The sequence below is a fragment of the Plasmodium yoelii genome, assembly GCF_900002385.2.
Source record: "Plasmodium yoelii strain 17X genome assembly, chromosome: 13".
NCBI lineage: Eukaryota > Apicomplexa > Aconoidasida > Haemosporida > Plasmodiidae > Plasmodium > Plasmodium yoelii.
The window spans coordinates 108,597-128,823 of NC_036185.2; the positions used below are offsets into that span (position 1 = coordinate 108,597).

Consider the following 20,227-nt stretch of genomic DNA (forward strand, 5'->3'; position numbering starts at 1 on the left):
TAGATGCATAACATGCCTTTTATAGATAACGTTGTATTGTCGATTCTCGATCGATAATTTATGAATCTATATTTTATGACTATCCATTATTACAGTTCAGTTGGATAACATGATTTAAATCAAAATAAATATGATACAAGTTATAAGTTTTATTAAATAAAATATTTCACCAAATAAAGAAACATATTATGATATGCATAATTCAATATAACCACATATTAACTTTTATATAGGCAATTATGATATAGCATAATATGAATTAATATATGTAATATAGTTATTTTACTTTAATCATATTAAATATATATCAACACTCAATTATATATATTATAACTTATAAATATGTTATGTAACCCCTTTCATATTAATGGCAGTACCCATTTAGGGGGTACATATTTTGAACATCATCTTGTGATTAAACATACGGAATGATACGTATATTTAATTAGTGTTCGAATTATAAAAAATTAAATGCAATATAATACTTATCCCTAACCCCAATATGGGTTCCACAACATAAAAACTATATAAAAATTATGAAAAAATTACTTCGAAATAGACAATTTCTTAAAATATATCAACCATTATTACTATTCCTGGAATAATCACTACTCTTCGAATAATATATTAATGATCAGTTTCTTCTTTATTTTTTTAGCATTTCTCTTAATTGTTGTTTTTGAGATCGTTTTCGAAATCCAAATAACGAATACTAATATAAAATGTTAAGAAGCGTACGGTTGTTCGTTAATGTTTGCATATATATAATATATTTTTTTAATTCCTTATTATTTACCTTATAAGAAACTCCCAATAAAATTGATGCTGCAACAAATATAATTGCAATTGAAATTAGTGTATTTTTTGTTACTGAACTTCGTGAACAAGTTACAAGTGGTGGGCCATTAGTACAAAAATGACTATTATAATTACTTTCAAAATTTTTATAATCATTTGATAAACTTATCCATAGTTGTAAATAAGAACTTCCTTTAGTAATATCAAAAATATTTTTAACTTTTTCACATTTTTCAAAAAATTCTCCAGCATTTTCTAAACAGTTATTGCATTGATAGTTATCTACATTAATTTCACTATGCATGTTACATAATGATTTTAATGCATCATAAAAATTAGATATATCTTTAATATCAATATCCATCGATTTTATTTTTTTATCTATAACACCAATATTAATATGATCATCACTATTATTAGATATATTTCCCGTATAAAGACTATTTGTTTCTATATTATTGGCATAAAAATCGTATAATTTGGTGATTCCATTTTCTTTTTTTTGATTTAGTTTATGACTTAACCATAAACTAGCGTATTCAACAATTTTATCACTTTCTAAATATTCATCATTAAGCATATTTAGTAACATTATAAAACCAGAGATAATCTTTTCTTTATCACTACTGCAGTTACTACCAGGGCAATACGTATTTAATATATTCATAGAATAATATTCTCCCGATTTGTTCGGATCATCATCAAAATAATTATCAATCTCATTAATTATACCACACTACGAATATATTTTCCAAATTAAACAAAAAAATGTATTAATATAAATGTTACTAAAATGAAAATTAATATAATTTGTAGGAATACAACATACGAATAATATAAGAAAAAGGATATATACCTCTTTATAAGACATTATAATGAAATTCCGTTATAATTTGGAGGTTATGCGGGGTGATGTTATTTATATATATTCTATAAAATATATGGTATATTTACTTAATCTCTTTACGTATCAGTTATCTTTCGTTAGACATATTATTCTTAATTTTAACTTCATATAAAATAATAATACATTAGTATTACTAAAATCATATTATACTTATTTTATGACATTTAGCTAAACTATCTTAAATAGAGGGTTGCTTACACACTTTGCCATATGTATATATGATGCATTTATACAAAAAATACTATTCTTACTAACATTTGGTATAACTTTATTATAAAAATTAATATACTTTTATAATGAATTTAAAAAATATATACACATGCTTTAATATATAAAATAAACAACGTCATATCTTTTGTTTTAATAAATGATGTCTCAAAATTAATATACTGAAAAAATCGAAACAATTAAGAAATCCATTATTACTATAATGTTTAAAAGTATATAAATAGTTATTTTTTAAAATATATTAAATACTATATATTTGTTTCTTATAATATATAATATTGTTTTTTCTAAAATTATAGTATTTTCAAATTATGTTGTATGTTCCATTATCTTTTCAAATTACATAAATTAATAATATTTGTAATTAATATAGATAAATTAATAATCCATTTTAATGAGTCCGATAACTTTATTTTTATTCCTATATACTTCAATTTAGAAGTATATATTATTGGGCAATTTTATAAACTATTTTATGCATATTTTCCATTCCTTAAAACAATAATTAGCACTGAACCCGTATTTATTATGCTATTTATATGCTTAAATAAGCCTTTAAATGCATATTGTTTAAAAATAATACTTAATAAATATTAATATATAGGATATAAATAACTGTTGGTGCAAATTTTAAAGTATAATAGAAAAATATGTTTAATTAAGTTATCATACTGTCCTTTAAGAGGAGAGAGATAAGATATATTTACTCTTTTAATATATAAATTTAGATAAATATCCGTACATGTTCTGAATTGTTCATTTTTTTCTTATATATTCTACTGCTATAATTATCAATGTATAAACAATCAAATAATTTATTAAAAATTCTATATTTTATTAATTTTATGACAAAACAATGATAATATGGAATAATAGAAAGACATTTAACGTTAATTAAGTCTATATCCTTTTATCTATTTATCCAGTTTTTTAGAATATAAAATTACAAATCCCAAATTGGATCTTTAACAAATATATAACATTAATACCTTTATAATGTGTTATTATTTGTCTTTTCGATAATATTAATATTTAATTATATGAAGTTTCCACAATAAAACAATATTTCAATATTAATTATTGATAGAGTATTTTATTAAATTATATGTATAGGCATATTATAATAACGTATTATATCTATCATATTATTTATAATTATTATAACAAAATATAATTCGAAATTTTATTAATATACTTATATTCTATTTTTTAAATCTTTTAAAATATTATTTATTTATACCTCAAAATATAAAGTTTAAAAATGAATAGTGATCAATCTATTATTATACCTTATGGCAATAAATTAAGGAGCATAAAACAACTTTTATTATTACTAATTTTAATCAAATGTAAAATACAAAAAGATAATAGTAACTACAATTAAAACTTAAAAAAATATTATATATAGTTCAATTTTTTATGTATTACTAAAAATGTAGAAGCATAGTAATATTTTATAGACTATGTTATATTGTCGATTCTCGATCGATATTTATGAATCTATATTTTATGTTTATCTATTATTGTAGTTCAATTGGATAACATTATTTAAATTAAAATAAATATGATACAAGTTATAAGTTTTACTAAATAAAATTTTCATAAAATAAAGAAACATAATATTATATGCATAATTCAATATAGCTCTGGGTTACCAAGGTTTATATAATAGAAATTATGGTATTCCATAATACGACATCATATATAGTCAATATATATATTAATATATACAATATAGACATTTTATTTTAATCATATAAAATTGACATGAACACACAATTATATATATTATAACTTATGGGAAATGTTGTATGTAGCCCCTTTCATATTAATGAAAGTACCCCTTTGGGGATTGCATATTTGGATTTCATCTTGTGATTAAACATACGGAATGTTACATATATATAATTAGTGTTCAAATTATAAATAATTAAATAAAGATATAATACATATCCCTAACCCGAATATGGGTTCCATAAACATAACCCTGACCCACAGTATAAAAATTATATAAAAATTATGCAAAAATTATTTCCCAATAGACAACTTCTTAACATATATTAATCATTATTAATCTTCGAATCATATATTATTGATTCATTTTCTTCTTTATATTTTTTATTTTTTCTCTTATTTGTTGTTTTTTAAATCGCTTCCGAAATCCAAATAATGAATACTAATATAAAATGTTAAGAAATGTACGATTTGTTTGTTAACGTTTGCATATATATAATGAAAATAATATTTAAATGTAATATTTTTTAACTCCTTATTATTTACCTTATAAGAAATTCCTAAAAAAATTGCTATTGTACTAAATATCGATAAAAATATAAATAATTTGTTTGCTACCGACGAATTTGATGATATAACTCCAGAAATTTGTTCAGGGCATTTTATAGTAATTTTTGTTTTATCTATCGTTGGAATCGATGGACTATCGTTACATTTCTTTTTAAAATTATTATAATCATTTGATAAAGTACACAATATTTGAATACCTGAACTGTTTTCAGTAATACTGTGATATGTATTAAGTTCATTATATTTTTCAACAAATTGCTTAGCCTTTTCCGAACATTTTGTGCAATATGAATCATTTATATCAAATCCAGTATACATTTCACATAATATATTAAATGCACCATATAATTTAGATATAATATTATTATCCATGTCCTTATTCGTCAAATTGTGTTTTTTAAGTATAAGATCCTTATAATTACTACAATCTTCAACATTCTTTATAGATGTTTTATACTTTTCATCACTATTTATAAATGTAGTATAAAAATGATTTAGACTGTTTTTATGTTCATTTTCAGTTAGGCTTAACATATGAATTAACCATACCATAATGTAATCAACGACATTGATATAGTTGCTTGCATATTGCGAAAGCATCTCAGAACTTCCAAAGAATTCATTAAAAAAATATAAACATCCAGCACTAATTTTATCGAAAGGACCATCACAATTATTATTATTACAATACTTATTGAAATGCTTATCTTCTTTAAATAGATACTTTCCATTACTCAAACTATCGGGAAACCATTTTCTTACATCTTGGAACTTTTTACACTAAGAAACATTTAAAAACAATTATTAGAAATATGAATTATTGAAAATTTTGTTAAAATAAAGTTTAATGATATTTATATATAATACAATATCAAAAAATGCAAAGGAAATTATTATTATTAAAAAATGCATATACTAGATTTTTATCCATTGTGATGAAATTTCATTTTAGATTTGTAAATTGAGTAAAATCATGCTGTTTTATATTCACTTTACCCAATATATTACGCAAATACTTTAACCCTATATATAATAATTGTCTGTGGATAAATATAAGTTTTTCAATAATTAAATTAATATAGAATAATAAAATAATATTATTACTAAAGAGAAGTTACATTTATGTTTATGATAATTAGCTAAATTACCTTAAATATAGAGTTGCTAAATACAATTTTGATTAAACATATATATGATGCATTTTATACAAAAAATGTTATTACTAACATCTGGAATAACTTTATTATAAAAATTAATATATTATATAATGAATTTAAAGTATGTTTGAACATATAAAAGGAACAGAATTATATTTTAATGATTGCCCTTCTAAAACTTAATACTGTATAAATCTAAAAAATAAAAAATTATATTATTACTATAATCCATAAAAGTATATAAATGGTCATTTATTTAAATATATTAAATATTTATATACTTGTTTCTTATAATATATAATATATTTTTTTCTAAAATTATAGCATTTACAAAATAAGTATCATTATTCCCTTTTTTAACTACATATACATAATTTTAATATTATTTTTATTTAATATAGATAAATTCATAATCCAATTTAATGAGTCCAATAATTTTATTTTTATTCATATATGCTTCAATTTATAAGTATACCATATTGGGTAATTTTATAATACACTTTACGCACCTTTTCCTCTGTTAAAATAACAATTATCACTGGACTCATACTTATTATTCTATTTATAAGCTTAAATAAGTCTTTGAATGTATACTGTTTTCAAAATAATACTTAGTAAATATTAAATATTAATACATAAATAACTATTGACGCAAATTTTATAGTATAATAGAAAACTATGCGTATTAGGTTGTTATATTACCCTTTGGTAGGAGAGAGATAAGATATATTTGCTCTTTTAATATATAAATTTAGATGAATATTCTTTAAATGCTCTATATTGTTCATTTATATCTTATATATTATATTGTTATAGTTATTAATGTATATACAATTAAATAATTTATTAAAAATTCTATATTTTATTAATTCTATGGTAAAGTAATGCTGTTTTAGATTAAAATATGATGATTCATTAAACAATGATAATATAATACATCCTAATATGAAATAATAAAAAGATATTTAATATGAATTGAATCTTTAACTTTTCTCCATGTATCCTGTTTTTAGAACATGAAGTTACAAATACCAAATTGGATCTTTAACAAAATAAATAACATTGATACCTTTATAATGTATTATTATGTGCCTTCTCAATAAAATTAATATTAGTATATAATTATATGAAGTTTCTACAATAAAATAATATTTCAATATTAGTTATTGGTATTTTATTAGATTATATGTATAGTCATATAATAACAATAATTTTATTTATCATATTATTTATAATTATTAGAATAAAATATAACATTAAATTTTATTAATATACTTATATTTTATTTTTTAACTATTTTAAAATATAATTTATTTATGCCTCATAACTATAAGTTTAAAGCTTATAGTAATTAATATAATATTATGCCTTTATGGGGAATAAATTAAAGTATATAGAACTATCTCTATTATTTGAATTTAATACTTTAGTATAAAATGAAACTATATATAATCGAAAATTAAAAGGATAGTATACTTATATCTATAATTTAATTTTTTATTAATATCCATATTTTTATTGATTATTAAAAATGTTAGATGCATAAAATGCCTTTTATAGATAATGTTGTGTTATCGAATCTAGATCGATATTTTATGAATATCTATTATTACAGTTCGGTTGTTAAAATACAATTTAAATAAAAATAATAATAATAATAATAATGCAAATAATAAGTTTTACTAAATTAATGTATTCACCAAACAAAGAGATGTATTGTATATTATGATGTGTATAATTCAATATAGCTCTGGGTTATCAAGACTTATATAATAGACAATTATGATAAATCATAATATGAATTCATATAAAATCAATATCCATATTAATATATACAATATAGACATTTTATTTTAATCATATTAAATCGGCATGAACACTCAATTATATATATTATACTTTATGGAAAAAATGTTATGTGTCCCTTATTATATTCATGGCAGTACCCCTTTAGGGGGTGCATATTTAGACTTAATCTTGATATTAAAAATACGAGTATAATATATATATTAAATTAGTGTTCAAATTATAAAAAATTAAATACAATATAATACTTAATCCTAACCCAAACATAAGTTCCCCAAGCACAACCCTGACCCATAACATACAATCTATATAAAATTATGCAAAAATTACTCTTCAAAAGACAGTTTTTTAAAATATGTAAATCATTATTACTATTCCTGAAATAGTCACTCTCTTCAAATCATATATTATTGATTCATTCTCTTCTTTATATTTTTTATCTTTTCTCTTATTTGTTGTTTTTTAAATCGTTTCCGAAATCCAAATAACGAATACTAATATAAAATGTTAAGAAACGTATGATTTGTTTGTTAATGTTTGCGTATATATAATGAAAATAATTTTTAATTTCCTTATTACTTACCTTATAAGAAATTCCTAAAAAAAATGCTATTGCACCAAATATCGATAAAACTGCAAATAGTCTATTTCCTATCGACGAACTTGATGATGTATCTCCAGATATGTATGCAGAAATGTTTTCTGTTATCTCTGGAAGGGGTGAACAATTTTTACAGTTATTTTTTAAATTATTATAATCATTTGATAAAGTAGACAATATTTTATTATAGGGACTTTCTTCAGTAGTACCATAAACTTTATTAAGTTCTTGATATTTTTTAACAAAATCAATAGCATTATTTGACAGTGTGTCGCTTTTTTGATTCTGTGCAACATTACCATGTATTTTACATAATAATTTAAATATATCATAAAATTTAGACATATCTTCAATATCAATGTTCAGAAAATCATTTCGTTTATCCATGAATTCCTCAAAATCTCCAAATTTATAGGCAGGATCTGTAAAACTATTATATTTATCATTATTTTTTATAAGTTTAATATATAAATCGTTTATTTTGGTGGAACTGTGCCCTGAATGTTGCTTTAATTTGTAACTAAACCATGAAATCATATACAGAAAAAATGAATTAGTATTATTTTCATTATGACTTTTGTATTTGAATGCAGAATAGCATTCTTCAAGTAACCATAAAAATCCAATCGTAATTTGATCGAGTTCACTATTGCAGTCTTCCTTAGGGCAGTACTTTTTGTAATTTTTAATAGTTTTAAGCTCAAGTTTTCCGATTTGGCCCAATTCATCAGGTAAACGGTCCCTCAAAACATCAAAGTTTAAACACTAAGAAACCATTTAAAAAAAAGGATAAAAATATGTATTAAGAAAATGATATTAAAATAAAAATTAATGGAGTTTATAGGAAATATAATATCAAAAAATGTACATACTATAGAATCATTCATTGTGATGGAATATAATTTATAATCTCTAGGTTAATGGGATATCATATTATATATATGCTAAAATAGGTAATACGCTAAGTTAACCCTATATACAGAAATTATCTGTAGATAAAAATATTTTTATTATTCTTAATATCAATTTAAAGATAATATGAAACAATCTATACTTTTATGGTAGTTAGATAAATTGCCTTATTTTGGGAATGTTAAATACAATTTTGTATAAATTGTCATCCTTAATAACTTTCATATGAGCATTATTATAAAAATTAAAGTAGCATTGTAATGAATTTATAATATATCTTCTTATAGATATGCTTTAATAAAGAAAATAAATAACGTCCTAAAAGTTAAATATTGTATAACCTAAAAAATAAAAAATTATATTATTACTATGATCCTTAAAAGTATATAAATAATAATTTTTTAAAATATATTAATTTTTTATATGCTTGTTTCTTATAATATATAATACTGTTTTTTCTAAAATTATATTATTTTCGAATTAAGTTGCATTGTTCACTTTTTTAATTGCATATACATAATTTTAATATTATTTTTATTTAATATGGATAAATTCATAATCCATTTTAATAAATCAATAACTTTATCTTTATTCCTATATACTTTAATTTAGAAATATACATTGTTGGGCAATTTTATAATATATTTTGCACATCTTTTCCACGGTTTAAAACGACAATTATCACTAAACCCATGCTTATTTTGATATTTATAAGCTTAAATAAACCTTTGAATGTAAATATTTTTTTAAAATAATAATTATTAGATATTAAATATTAACAAATTAATAAGTATTGATGCAAATTTTAAAGTATAATATAAAACTATGCGTAATTAAATTGTTATATTCACATTTTAGATAGGAGAGATAAGGGAATTATACTTTTTTAAGACAAGGATGTAGCAATATAAGATTTATTTATTCTACATAGTTTAATTATATTTTATATTTTTTACCATTAAAACTTTCAATTAATGTATACATTAAAAATAACTTAGAATTATTTTCTAAATATATAGTTTGCTTTTATATTTTATAATAAACTATATTTAAGTTCTATGATGAAAAACTATATTTTATGAAGACTATAGAATTATTAATATTATTTTGCTTGGTAATATTAGTCTAATGCTATCGCATTAACCATACTTAAATAAATGTTATAATATTTCATTTTATTTTGTATGCATACAATTTTAATTTTATCGCTCGTTTAATGATATATATAATGAATTTATACCCATGTAATTTATTAAATAAACATATTTGTTCGTATTTAATACTTTATCTATTGTTATTACTATTCTTATTGTTACTGCTATATCACTGTATAGTACAACGAAATAATATGTTCTAAAGTGTTATACTTTAATCCAATTAATATTTTTCCTTGTTTTATTGGATTAAAGTATAACACTTTAGAACATTTATATTATTTCGTAATAACAATATATTTAAATTATATAATTTTAGTTTTTATATATGTAATAACCTAATAAAAATATTATTAGTTCAAATTAATTATTACATTCATTTTATGTATATTTTGCATTAATATATAATTGTATATATTTCACAATTTAACATATTTCGATTTTAGTCATTTATACAATATTAAATATATATTAGAACAATAACGCTATTCTATATATCATATTATTTATAATTATTAGAAAAAATATTAAAACAAACTATAATATTAAATTTTATTAATATACTTATATTTTATTTTTTTAACTATTTTAAATATAATTTATTTATACCTCATATATTTAAAATTTACAAATTAATAGTGATTAATCTATTATTATACCTTATGATAAATAAATTAAAGCATATAAAACAACTTCTATTATTACTAATTAATTTTAATAAAAATGTAAAGGAAATACAACAAGAGAATAGTAACTATAATTCAAACTTAAAAAATATTGTATATATAGTGTATTTTTTATGTATTACTAAAGATATTAGAATCATAATCATATTTTATAGACAATGTTACATTGTCGAGTCTCGATCGATATTACATGCATCTATATTTTATGACTACCTATTATATATTGGTAATAAGTTTAATTAACAATAAAAATATTCCCATTCATCTGTAGATATATTATAATGTAGATAATTGTTCCAAATGAATCCAATATAATTTATACTCTGATATATAATATTATTATACTGTTCGGTTATCAAAATATGATTTAAATTAAAACAAATGATACAAATAATAAATTTTACTAAATAAAATGTTTTATCAATAAAGAAACATATTGTGTTATGCATAATTCAATATAGTTGTGATTAACAAGCTTATATAATAAATAATTATGATATATCATAATATGAATTAATATATGCAATATAGACATTTTTTTTATTCATATTAAATCGACATAAACACTCAATTATATATATTATAACTTTAAATATGTTATGTAACCCCTTTCATATTAATGGCAGTACCCATTTGGGGGTACATATTTTGAAAATCATCTAGTGATTAAACATACAGGGATATATAATTAATTAGTGTTCAAATTGTACAAAATTAATACAATATAATACTTAATCCTAACCCCAATATGGGTTCCACATACACAACCCTAACCCACCACATAAAAACAATATAAAAACTATGATCAAAAATTACTTCGAAATAGACACTTTCTTAAAATAAATCAATCGTCATATTCAGAATAATTTATTAATGATAAGTTTTCTTCTTTATTTTTTTAGCTTTTTTCTTAAATGTTTTTGAACTCTTTTCCGAAATCCAAATAATGAATACTAATATAAAATGTTAAGAAACGTATGATTTTTTTGTTAACGTTTGCATATATATAATGAAAATAATTTTTAAAACGCTATATTTTTTAATTCCTTATTATTTACCTTATAAGCAATTCCCAAGAAAATTGGTATTGCAGCAAATATCAATAAAACCGGAATTAATTTGCTTGCTATCGACGAACTTGATGATGTATCTTCAGAAAATTGTTCATATTCTGCTACATTATTTTTTTTAGAAGTTTGTTCAGAACATTTTGCATCAGTTTCTGTTGTATTTATCTCTGGAAGGGGGTTATAATCTTTACATTTATTTTTTAAATTATTATAATCATTTAATAATTTAGACCATGCTTGACAATAGCCGCTATATATAGTATTATTAGAATCATTAAGTTCTTCATATATTTTAACAAATTTTTCAGCTTTTTCCGAAAATTTTGAGCATTTTGACGTGTTTTCATCAAATTCAGTATACATTTCATATAATAATTTAAATGCTTTATAAAATTTAGATACATCATTACTATTAATATTCAACACCTCATTTTTTTTATCTAACAGATCCTTATAACTCTTATAATCAGTTAATTCATTTATTTCCTTGTTATACTTATCACAATCATTCATGTATGCAATATAAAAACACGTTATATTGTTTTTTTCTCCACTATTAGTCAGGTTTAACATATAACTTAACCATATCAAAATGTAATCAACAATATTGATGTTACTTTTTGCAACTGTCTTGAACGTAGAAGAATCACGAAAGAACTCATTAAGCAAATATAAACATCCATCACTTATTTTATCGAAATCACTTTTTAAATCAATATTACAATAACTATCTGAAAAATCAATATTATTACAATAATTATTTGAAATTTTATTATTATCATTAAATTTATATTTTCCTTCATTCAATTCATCGGAAATCCATTCCCATACATTCTTGAACCTTTTACACTATGAAAACATTTAAAAACAATTAATAAAAACGCGAATTATTAAAATAAAGTTTAATGATATTTATATGTAATACAATATAGAAAAATATAAAGGAAACTATTATTATTAAAAAATGCATATACCACTTCCGTATCCATATTGATGGGATTTTATTTTTGATTGGTAAATTGAGTAGAACCATGCTATTTTATATACACTGCATCAAATATGAGACGCAAATACTTTAACCCTATATATAACTGTCTGTAGTTAAATATACTATAATTTTTTCAATAATTAAATTAATATAGAATAATAAAATAATATTATTACTAAAATCATATTATACTTATTTTATGACAATTAGCTAAATTACCTTAAATAGAGGGTTGTTTAATACACTTTTGATTAAATATATATATGATGCATTTTATACAAGAAATGCATTCTTACTAACATTTGGTATAACTTTATTATAAAAATGAATATACATTTATAATGAATTTAAAGTATGTTTGAACATAGAAAAGGAATATATTTATATCTTATGTTTTAATGATTGTCTTTCAAAAACTTAAATACTGTATAAATCTAAAAAAATAAAAATTATATTATTACTATAATCCTTAAAATATATAAATAATCATTTTTTAAAATATATTAAACTTTTATATATTTGCTTCTAATACTATATACAATGCTTTATTAAAATTAAAGTATTTTCAAATTAAGTTGCATTGTTTCCTTTCTATGCAATTATATAAATTTATATTGTTTTTAATGAATGTAGATAAATTCATTTTAATGTGCTCAATAACTTTATTTTTATTCCAATATACTTCAATTTGTAAGTATGCCTTATTGGATAATTTTATAATATTTTTTACGCATAATTTCCATTCTCTAAAACAACAATTAGCACTGAACCCTATTTATAAGCTTAAATAACTCTTTGAATGCATATTATTTTTAAAAGAATGATTAGTAAATATTAACAAATAAATAAGTATTGATGCAAATTTTAAAGTATAATAGAAAACTATGTTTAATTAGGTTGTTATATTGCCTTTAAGAGGAGAGAGATAAGATATATTGCTATTTTAATATATAAATTTAAATAAATATTTGCTAAATGTTTTAAATAGTTCATTTTTATCTTATATATTTTATTTGTTTAGTTATCAATGTATATACATTCAAATAATTTGTTAAAAAATCTATATTTTATTAATTCTAGAAAAAACAATAATAATATAATATTGAATAATAAAATGATATTTAATATTAATTGAGTCTTTAACACTTTCTCCATTAATCCATATTTTTAGAATATAAAACTACAAATTCCAAATTGAATAATTAACAAATATATAATGTATTATTATGTCTTTTCGATAAAATTAATATTTAATTATATGAAGGTTTCACAATAAAACAATATTTTAATATTAACTATTGGTAATTTCTAGATTATATGTATAGGCATATAATAATGCATCATATCTATAATATTAAACTTTATTAATATACTTATATTTTATTTTTTAACTATTTTAAAATATAATATATTTATACCTCAAAATATAAAGTTTAAAAATTAATAGTAATTAATATAATGTTCTACCTTTATTATAAGTTAAAGCGTATGGAGCAACTTCTATTAATACAAGAAGATAATAGTAACTACAATTACAACTTCAAAAAATGTTAGAAGCATAACAATAATTTATAGATTATGTTATATTGTCGATTCTCGATCGATATTGCATATATCTATATTTTATGAATATCTATTATATATTAGCAGCGTGCTTAATTAACATTAAAAATATAATCATTAATATGAATCGAATTATAATTATACTCAGATATATAAAATTATTATACTGTTCGGTTATAAAAATACGATTTAAATTAAAATAAATATGATGCAAATAATACGTTTTACTAAATAAAATTTTCATTAAATAAAGAACATATTATGATATGCATAATTCAATATAACAAAATATTAACTTTTATATAGACAATTATAATATATCATAATATGAATTAATATATGTAATATAGTTATTTTACTTTAATCATATTAAATATATATTAACACTCAATTATATATATTATAACTTATGAACAAATGTTATACAACCCCATTTATATTAGCTTATCCCCATTTTTGGTTGAATATTTGGGCAACATCTCTTGATTAAACATACAGGATGATACATATATTAAATTGGTGTTTAAGTTATAAAAAATTAAATAAAAATATAATACTTAGCCCTAACCCGAATATGGGTTCCACAACATAAAAACTATATAAAAATTATGCAAAAATTACTTCCCAATAGACAGATTCTTAACATATATTAATCATTATTAATATTCGAATAATATATTAGTGATATATTTTCTTCTTTATTTTTTTAGCTTTTCTCTTAAATGTTGTTTTTGAAATCGTTTCCGAAATCCAAATAACGAATACTAATATAAAATGTTAATAAACGTATATTTTTTTGTTAATGTTTGCATATATATAATAATTTTTTTTAATTCCTTATTATTTACCTTATAAGAAACTCCCAATAAAATTGATGCTGCAACAAATATAATTGCAATTGAAATTAGTGTATTTTTTGTTACTGAACTTCGTGGACAAGCTACAACTGATGGGATATTTTTACACCAATAATTATTATAATTACTTTCAAATTCTTTATAATCTTTTGATAAACTTAACCATAGTTGTAAATAAGAACTTCCTTTAGTAATATCAAAAACATTTTTAACTTTTTCACATTTTTCAAAAAATTCTCCAGCATTTTCTAAACATGTCTTGCATTCGCTGATTGCATCACGTTCACTATACATGTTACATAATGATTTAAATGCATCATAAAAATTAGATATATCTTTAATATCAATATCCATCGATTTTATTTTTTTTTCTATAACACCCTTATTAATATTACTATTACTATCAGTAGTTTTATCTATATTATCCTTATAACAACTATTTGTTTCTATATGATTAGTATAAAACTCGTTTAATCTGGTAATTCCATTTTGTTTTTTTTGATTTAGTTTATGACTTAACCATAAACTAGCGTATTCACCAATTTCATCACTTTCGAAACTTTCCTCATCAAGCTTTTTTAGTAACATTATAAAACCAGGGATAATCTTTTCTTCATCACTACTACAGTTATTATTATGGAAATACATACTTAATAGATCCCCAGACATCTCTTTTCCCGAGTTGTTCGGATCATCATAAAAATATTCATCGATAAAATTAATTGCATCACACTACGAATATATTTTACGAATTAAACAAAAAAATGTATTAACATAAATGGTACTATAATTAAAATTAATATAATTTATAGTAATACAATATACGAATAATATAAGAAAAAGGATATATACCACTTTAGAAGCCATTATAATGAAATTCTGTTATAATTTGGAGATTATGCGGGGTGATGTTGTTTATATATATTGCATAGAATATATGGTATATTTACTCAAGATCTTTACATATCAATTATCTTTCGTTAGACATAATATTCTTAATTTTAACTTCATATAAAATAATAATACATTAGTATTACTAAAATCATATTATGCTTATTTTATGACATTTAGCTAAACTATCTTAAATAGAGGGTTGCTTACACACTTTGCCATATGTATATATGATGCAATTTATACAAAAAATACTATTTTTACTAACATTTGGTATAACTTTATTATAAAAATTAATATACTTTTATAATGAATTTAAAAAATATATACATATGCTTTAATATAAAACACAAACAACGTCATAAAACTCAAATACTGTACAAATATAAAAAATTAAGAAAGTTATTATTAGAATCTTTAAAGTATATACTTATTTCTTTTAATATATATTATAGTTTTTTCTAAAATAATAGCATTTTCAAATTTAGTTACATGCTCCATTTTCTATACAAATTATATAAATTTATATTATTTTTATTTAATATAGATAAATTAAAAAATAATTTTAATGCGTTAAATAACTTTATATTTATTTCTACATGTTCCAATTTAGAAGTATTCTCTATTGGGTAATTTTATAATATTTTTTACGCATAATTTCCACTCTCTAAAACAACAATTAGCACTGAACCAGTATTTATAAGCTTAAATAAGCCTTTGAATGTATATTATTTTTAAAATAATACATAGTAAATATTAAATATTAACATATAAATAAGTATTGATGCATATTTTAAAGTATAATAGAAAACTATGTTTAATTAGGTTGTTATATTCCCTTTAAGAGGAGAGAGATAAGATATATTGCTCTTTTAATATATAAATTTAAATAAATATTTACTAAATATTCTGAATTGTTCATTTTTATCTTATATATTTTATTGTTATAGTTATCAATGTATATACATTCAAATAATTTATTAAAAATTCTATATTTTATTAATTATATGGTAATGTATTGTTTTAGATTAAAAAATGATTATTCAATAAAAACTAATAATATAATAAGAGTTAATATGGAATAATAAAATGACATTTAACATGAATTAAGTCGTTATAATTTTCTCCATGGATCCAAATTTTTATAATATAAAATCACATTTCCCAAATTGAATCTTTAACAAAAATATAATCATTGATACCTTTATAATGCATTATTATGTGTCTTTTCGATAAAATTAATACTTAATTATATGAAGGTTCCACAATAAAACAATATTTCAATATTAATTATTGATAGAGTATTTTATTAAATTATATGTATAGGCATATTATAATAACGTATTATATCTATCATATTATTTATAATTATTATAACAAAATATAATTCGAAATTTTATTAATATACTTATATTCTATTTTTTAAATCTTTTAAAATATTATTTATTTATACCTCAAAATATAAAGTTTAAAAATGAATAGTGATCAATCTATTATTATACCTTATGGCAATAAATTAAGGAGCATAAAACAACTTTTATTATTACTAATTTTAATCAAATGTAAAATACAAAAAGATAATAGTAACTAAAATTAAAACTTAAAAAAATATTATATATAGTTCAATTTTTTATGTATTACTAAAAATGTAGAAGCATAGTAATATTTTATAGACTATGTTATATTGTCGATTCTCGATCGATATTTATGAATCTATATTTTATGTTTATCTATTATTGTAGTTCAATTGGATAACATTATTTAAATTAAAATAAATATGATACAAGTTATAAGTTTTACTAAATAAAATTTTCATAAAATAAAGAAACATATTATATGCATAATTCAATATGGCTCTGGGTTATCAAGGCTTATATAATAGGCAATTATGATATTGCATAATGCAACTTCATATATAGTCAACATCTATATTAATATATGCAATATAGACATTTTATTTTAATCATATTAAATCGGCATGAACACTCATTATATACATTGTGTTTTATGGAAATATGATATTCACTCATTTCATATTAGCTTATCCCCCTTTTTGGCTGCATATTTGAACTTTTGAACTTCATCTTATGATTAAACATACAGAATGATACATATATTAAATTAGTGCTCAAAATATAAAAAATTAAATAAAGATATAATACTTAGCCATAACCCCAATATGGGTTCCGCAGGTACAACTTCAATCTTTACCCACAACATAAAAATTATGCAAAAACTATGATCATAAATTACTTCCAAATAGATAGTTTGTTAAAATATATAAATCACTATTACTATTCCTAAATAATTACTCTCTTTGAGTCATATATTAATGATTCATTTTCTTCTTTATTTTTTTTATTTTTTCTCTTAAATATTGTTTTTGAGCCCGTTTCCGAAATCCAAATAACGAATACTAATATAAAATTTTAAAAAAATGTATAATTTATTTATATTCACAAATTACTCAGTGATGAATATATTTTTAAAATTCCTTATTATTTACCTTATAAGAAATTCCTAAAAAAAATGCTATTGCACCAAATATCGATAAAACTGTAAATAATTTGCTTCCCATCGGCGAACTTGATGATGCATCTTCAAATGTAAATGCTAATGCAGAAATGTCTGCTTCTATATCTGGAATCGGTTGAACATGTTTACATTTATTTTTTAAATAATCATAATCATTTGATAAAACAGACAATATTTTTTTATATGGACTGTCATCAGAATTACTAGAATCTCTTTTAAGTTCTTGATATTTTATAACAAATTTACTCGCATTATTTAACAGTGTATTCCTATCTGTATCCATTTCAGTATTATCATATATACTACATAATAGTTTAAATGCATCATAAAATTTAGACAAATCTTCAATATTAATATTCAACAAATTAATTTGTTTATCTATGAATTCCCTATAATCTGTAAATCTGTTGGAATCATTTTTAAACATACTATATTTATTACTACCAATTACATTTTTAGTATAAAAGTCGCTTATTTGGGTGGTTCGGTACTCTGAGTTTTGATTTAATTTGTGACTTAACCATAAAACAATATATAGAAAAAATGGTTTATTCATATATTCACTTTTACCTTTCTTTGGGTATTTAGTAAAATATTCTCCAAGTAACCATAAAAATCCAATCGTAATTTTTTCGAGTTCACTATTGCAATCTCTATTAGGGCAGTAATTATTGTAATTACTGATATCTTCTAGTTCAAATTTCCCCTTGTCTTTTAATTCATCTGGTAAATACATCCTCAAAAGATCAAATTTTCCACACTAAAAAATCATTTAAAAAAAAATGGTAAAAAAATGTATTAAGAAAATGCTATTAAAATAAAACTTAATGAAATTTATAGGAAATATAATATCAAAAAGTATATATACTATAGAATCTTCCATTATGATGGAATATAATTTATAATTTCTAGGTTAAGGGGGTATCATATTATATATGTATGCACTAAAATAGGTAATACAATTATTTAACCCTATATATAGCAATTATTTGTATATAAAAATATTTTTATTATTCTTAATATAAATTTAAAATTAATATGGAATAATAATATAATATTATTACTAAAAGGATATTATATTTTTGTTTATGGTAATTAGATAAATTGCTTTGTTTGGGGGGGGTGTTTAATACATGTTTTATCATATGTATATATAATACAATTTTGCATAAATTGTTATCCTTAATAACACTCATATGAGTATTATTATAAAAATTAAAGTAACATTGTAATGATTTTAAAATATATCTTCTTATATATATACTTTAATATAGAAAATAAATGTCATTTCTTTTGTTTTAATGATTGCCCTTCTAAAAATTAAATACTGTATAAATATAAAAAATAAAAAATTATATTATTACTATAATTCTTAAAAGTATATAAATAGTAATTTTTTAAAATATATTAAATTTATATATACTTGTTTCTTATAATATATATTATAGTTTTTTCTAAAATAATAGCATTTTCAAATTTAGTTACATGCTCCACTTTTTATGCAAATTGTATAATTTTAATATTATTTTTATTTAATATATATCCATTCCAATTATATTTAACATTTTCAATAACTTTATTTTTATTCCTACATAATTAAATTAAAAATATACCTTATTAGATAATTATATAACATATTTTGCACATATTTCCCACGGTTTAAAACGACAATTAGCATTGGACCCGTATTTATAAGCTTATATAACTATTTTAATGCATATTGTTTTAAAAATAATACTTAGTAAATATTAAATATATAACACATAAATA

General features: G+C 20.3%; 6 protein-coding genes across 6 annotated transcripts; all 6 read right to left on the bottom strand.

Moving 5' to 3' along the window:
• Positions 1-646: 646 nt before the first annotated feature.
• PY17X_1300211 (PIR protein) lies at positions 647-1,669 on the bottom strand (the record flags this gene model as incomplete). Its single annotated transcript, XM_034637656.1, has 3 exons — positions 647-712; positions 797-1,534; positions 1,655-1,669. The coding sequence occupies 3 exons, from the start codon at positions 1,667-1,669 to the stop codon at positions 647-649; spliced, it is 819 nt and encodes a 272-aa protein (XP_034493595.1).
• A 2,353-nt stretch (positions 1,670-4,022) lies between these two features.
• On the bottom strand, positions 4,023-5,168 carry PY17X_1300217 (PIR protein; the record flags this gene model as incomplete). Its single annotated transcript, XM_022956414.2, has 3 exons — positions 4,023-4,109; positions 4,214-5,017; positions 5,154-5,168. 3 exons carry the CDS (start codon positions 5,166-5,168, stop codon positions 4,023-4,025), a joined length of 906 nt encoding a protein of 301 aa, XP_022810983.2.
• A 2,439-nt stretch (positions 5,169-7,607) lies between these two features.
• Positions 7,608-8,688, bottom strand: PY17X_1300223 (PIR protein; the record flags this gene model as incomplete). The annotated part of the gene is made up of 3 exons (XM_022956418.1): positions 7,608-7,694; positions 7,784-8,566; positions 8,674-8,688. 3 exons carry the CDS (start codon positions 8,686-8,688, stop codon positions 7,608-7,610), a joined length of 885 nt encoding a protein of 294 aa, XP_022810984.1.
• Positions 8,689-11,443: 2,755 nt separating this feature from the next.
• PY17X_1300231 (PIR protein) lies at positions 11,444-12,612 on the bottom strand (the record flags this gene model as incomplete). The annotated part of the gene is made up of 3 exons (XM_022956422.1): positions 11,444-11,506; positions 11,612-12,472; positions 12,598-12,612. The coding sequence occupies 3 exons, from the start codon at positions 12,610-12,612 to the stop codon at positions 11,444-11,446; spliced, it is 939 nt and encodes a 312-aa protein (XP_022810985.1).
• Positions 12,613-14,872: 2,260 nt separating this feature from the next.
• Positions 14,873-15,898, bottom strand: PY17X_1300237 (PIR protein; the record flags this gene model as incomplete). The annotated part of the gene is made up of 3 exons (XM_022956427.1): positions 14,873-14,938; positions 15,023-15,763; positions 15,884-15,898. 3 exons carry the CDS (start codon positions 15,896-15,898, stop codon positions 14,873-14,875), a joined length of 822 nt encoding a protein of 273 aa, XP_022810986.1.
• A 2,353-nt stretch (positions 15,899-18,251) lies between these two features.
• Positions 18,252-19,340, bottom strand: PY17X_1300245 (PIR protein; the record flags this gene model as incomplete). The annotated part of the gene is made up of 3 exons (XM_034637657.1): positions 18,252-18,338; positions 18,429-19,217; positions 19,326-19,340. The coding sequence occupies 3 exons, from the start codon at positions 19,338-19,340 to the stop codon at positions 18,252-18,254; spliced, it is 891 nt and encodes a 296-aa protein (XP_034493596.1).
• Positions 19,341-20,227: the final 887 nt, after the last annotated feature.